The sequence below is a fragment of the Larimichthys crocea genome, chromosome I (assembly GCF_000972845.2).
Source record: "Larimichthys crocea isolate SSNF chromosome I, L_crocea_2.0, whole genome shotgun sequence".
In the NCBI taxonomy this organism is placed as follows: domain Eukaryota; kingdom Metazoa; phylum Chordata; class Actinopteri; family Sciaenidae; genus Larimichthys; species Larimichthys crocea.
Window position 1 is genome coordinate 7320552 of NC_040011.1, and position 3871 is coordinate 7324422.

At 35.8% G+C, this 3871-nt stretch overlaps 1 protein-coding gene across 2 annotated transcripts; it reads left to right on the forward strand.

The window, feature by feature from the left end:
- The first annotated feature begins 330 nt into the window (after positions 1 to 330).
- Positions 331 to 2956, forward strand: LOC104925870 (C-X-C chemokine receptor type 1). Of its 2 annotated transcripts, none has more exons than XM_010739599.3 (2): positions 331 to 453; positions 1128 to 2956. In XM_010739599.3, the coding sequence occupies exons 1-2, from the start codon at positions 447 to 449 to the stop codon at positions 2198 to 2200; spliced, it is 1080 nt and encodes a 359-aa protein (XP_010737901.3). In that variant the 5' UTR covers positions 331 to 446; the 3' UTR covers positions 2201 to 2956. The 2 variants fall into 2 exon arrangements, with proteins under 2 accessions (XP_010737901.3, XP_010737902.3); XM_010739600.3 differs by having other exon boundaries at positions 332 to 453; positions 1155 to 2956.
- Positions 2957 to 3871: the final 915 nt, after the last annotated feature.

Here is a 3871-nt window from a genome sequence, read left to right on the forward strand (position 1 = left end):
GTGACAGCACATGACACCAATGATTTAGATAATGTGGTTTGTGTTTGTTTAGGGAAAAACCCACAAAACAATGACTATTAAAAATAAATAAATTAAGAAGTGAAATCATAATGGGACTGGGAATCTAAACAAATCTGGTAATATAGTTGCAACCCGATACAAGTACTGAGGATATTGTATGACAAATTCACATGTAAAAACTAACAATAAATTAAAGTATAAAATAATTCTTTAAATAAACAAAATTAGGATTAGAGTGCCCCAACACAAATTTCCAAACACAAATGATGCCTTTTAAACTGTTGAACAAATCAAATTCTGCCTTTGTGAGGGAAGCAGGAAAACAGGCTTATGGTTAGGGTGATGGGAGGAGTGTAGAGAAAGACTTTGTTTGTTCCTTGTCTCCTACTGACATACACAGTGCCTCCCTCAAAGAAGACATCAGCATGTCTGGTGAGTAATTACCAGTAGTCTACTAGTCCCTAGAGTAATAACTTATTTAAGAAATATCTTTTCCGATCGAGAGTGACTTTGATTGTATATAGATATACGAGGATGATCTATATATATATATATATATATATATATATATATATATATAGATAGATAGATAGATAGATAGAAGATAGATAGAATAGATAGATAGATAGATAGATAGATAGATAGATAGATATTGATTATATATATATATCATATCAATTAAAACATATCTATATCTATAAATCTATATTATATATATTATTATATATATTATATATATATATATATATATAGTTTTTATAGATTTATATATTATATATATATATATATAACATATCTCTATCTTAAATGTGTATATATATTACATATAATACATATATATACATATATATATATATATATATCTATCATATATATCTCTATATATATATATATATATCTATATATATTATATATATATATATACAGAGCAGAGAGAGAGAGAGAGAGAGAGAGAGAGAGAGATTTATAGATATAGATATGTTTTGCATGGCCTGCTGTCTGATCTGTTAAAAAAGTATATTGATTATTTTCATGTTTACATTAATTTAGTTTATAATAGTAATATGTTTGTAGGACTAAAATGTTATATGCATTGCTATCCTTAGATGGAAACATGTCTGCTCTTGTCATAGACTTCGAGTCAATATATGAAGCGCTCAACTTCTCCTACAATGACTCAGAGTTCATCATCAACCCTGAAACGCAACCCTGCAACTTCTCCATCCCGGACGCAGTGATGATTGTTGCCAGTATGTTTTACGTCCTCATCTTTCTGTTGGCGATTCCTGGAAATCTGATAGTGGGGCTGGTGATTTGCCTTAGCAAGCAGTCACTTCCCCCCTCTGACCTCTACCTCCTCCACCTGGCAATTGCAGATCTCATGCTGGCCATTACACTCCCTTTCTGGGCCACATCTGTTACAAAGGGCTGGGTGTTTGGAGATGCCATGTGCAAAATTGTCACCATCCTCCAAGAGCTAAGCTTCTACTCCAGCATTCTCTTTCTGACTTGCATCAGTGTGGACCGTTACATGGTGATTGTGCGAGCCATGGAGGCACGCAAGGCTAACCGACAGGTGGCCAGTTGGGTGGTTTGTGCTGCTGTCTGGGCTGTTGGAGCTCTTCTGTCTCTGCCAGGGCTGTTCAATTCATCCTTCCCTTCTCAAAACCAAAGTCAGATGGTGTGTGCTGAACTATATGATCCCGGCAGTGCTGACGTATGGCGGCTGGCCACCAGAATCCTTCGGCATACTCTGGGTTTTATTATCCCGTTGGCCATCATGCTTCCCTGTTATGGAGTGACCATCAGGCGCCTGCTTCACATCCGTGGAGGGTTTCAGCGGCAACGAGCCATGAGAGTGATTGTGTTCGTGGTCTTTGCCTTCCTGCTTTGCTGGACACCGTACCACATTGCAGTGATGGTAGATACATTTTTCAGGACAAAGATTGTGCCGTACCAGTGCCCTGCAAGGATGGCGGTGGACCAGGCCATGTTTGCTACCCAGAGTCTGGGCCTGCTTCACAGTTGTGTCAACCCGGTGCTGTATGCTTTTGTGGGAGAGAAGTTCAGAAGAAGGCTGTTTCAGATAATGAGGAAGGTGGGCGTCATGGAGAGAGCGACAGTGTCACGGACCAGCAGGTCTTCACTGTCATCAGAAATTACATCCACATTAATGTGAGAGATACTTGAACTATTGTTGATCACATCATTGTTTTTCCTTCATGATCTCATGTGCCAGATGACAAATAGTCATCAAATAGTTTTGATACGTTTTATTTTTGTATTTGGTAGAATTTTTTTTTTTTTTTTTACAAAATTTGCTTTGTATTTTTACTAAGTTTGTACATCTGCTCTTGCTTTCTTTTTTTCATCTTATATTTAACTTGGCTTTGGTTTCAATACAGTGAGCGTGTTGCTTAAAAGTAAGCTGTAAAAAAATTTCGTGGTTTACCATATAAATCCCCTTTCTTTCCTCAGACATGTCTAGGTCTGAGGAAATTGTTAAAATTGTCAAGTTTCAATCTCAAGTGTGACTGTATTTCAACACGGTAATATTACATCACAGCATCAGTAGAAAACACCTTGAGATGAAGCTGAATGCTCTGGAAAGAACTGGGCCTTGAGTGTGTTAGTGTTATATTGTGAAAGATCTGGCTGATATGATAAAGTATTGCATACCAATGTGAATTATCAAAATTATTTAACTGAGATTTCCAAATTAAAATCACCATCCTTCCAAGTGTCAACTGCAACATGAAACTATCCTGTACATTAACTCTTTTAGGAGTTTTTATAGTAACATATTCAGATATTTGTAAGACTGTTTGAGATTTGTGTATATTTAGCTAAAGGCAACAGGATTTTATTCACATGGCAAACATTTTGAAAGGTCTGTATAGTTGCAATCATCATTAAAGTTTTATATAGACTTGTCCACTCTGTGTTTCTGATTAATATAACACCACTGAGTAACCTAATGTCACAAAAGCTTTTACATTTGACATAAATAGCTGAAAGAAGATAGGACCTCCTAACTAATCTACAAAGTAGTGCTTTCTATGTTTACAGCTGCGGCAACTTGAAGCTGCGGCAATACAGCAACCATTGAAGGTCAGAGAGATAAAGTTTTCTGGACCAGTGTGTTCGATGTAGTAGCATCTAGCTGTGAGATTGCAGATTGCAACCAACAAAATACAGATTATTATAAAGCAGGGGTTTTCAACCAGGGGTCTGTGACCCCTAGGGTGTCCGCAGAAGTACTTCAGGGGGTCCGCCAATTTTTGTCATAATAATTGACAATTTTCACCAAAATAATTTGTGAGAATTAAAATGAAATAAAATATAACAAAAATGATAATGAGTTCAGCCTGCTACTTTTGACAAAAAGCTATTACTATTTATATATTATTTATAAATTATTCCATTATGCCTGAATGTTTTATCAATCACAAACACATATAGGCTATTAACCCAGCATATTAATAAGGTGAAATAAACGGTGAATAAAGTAAATAGAAAAGTTTAAGTTTTAAGCCAGGCTTAAAATGTGACATGTGGGGGTCTCTGTTCTGTTTATCTCTCGTCCAAGGGGTGCTTGGGCTGAAAAAGGTTGAAGACACCTGTTCTAAAGTAACGAAAACACAACAGTTCAGCTGATTATATACTAATGAAATCAATATATTTTATATTCTGTCAATGGACCAAGCACAACCACCACAAAACCAAACTAGAGCTAACATAGTCAGGTTCAATCACACTATAGGTACTACTACCACTATGACTACTACTAATAATAATAAAGACATGATAGCAATAATTCTAATAGATTTATCGTCACACTTTCTAAAAA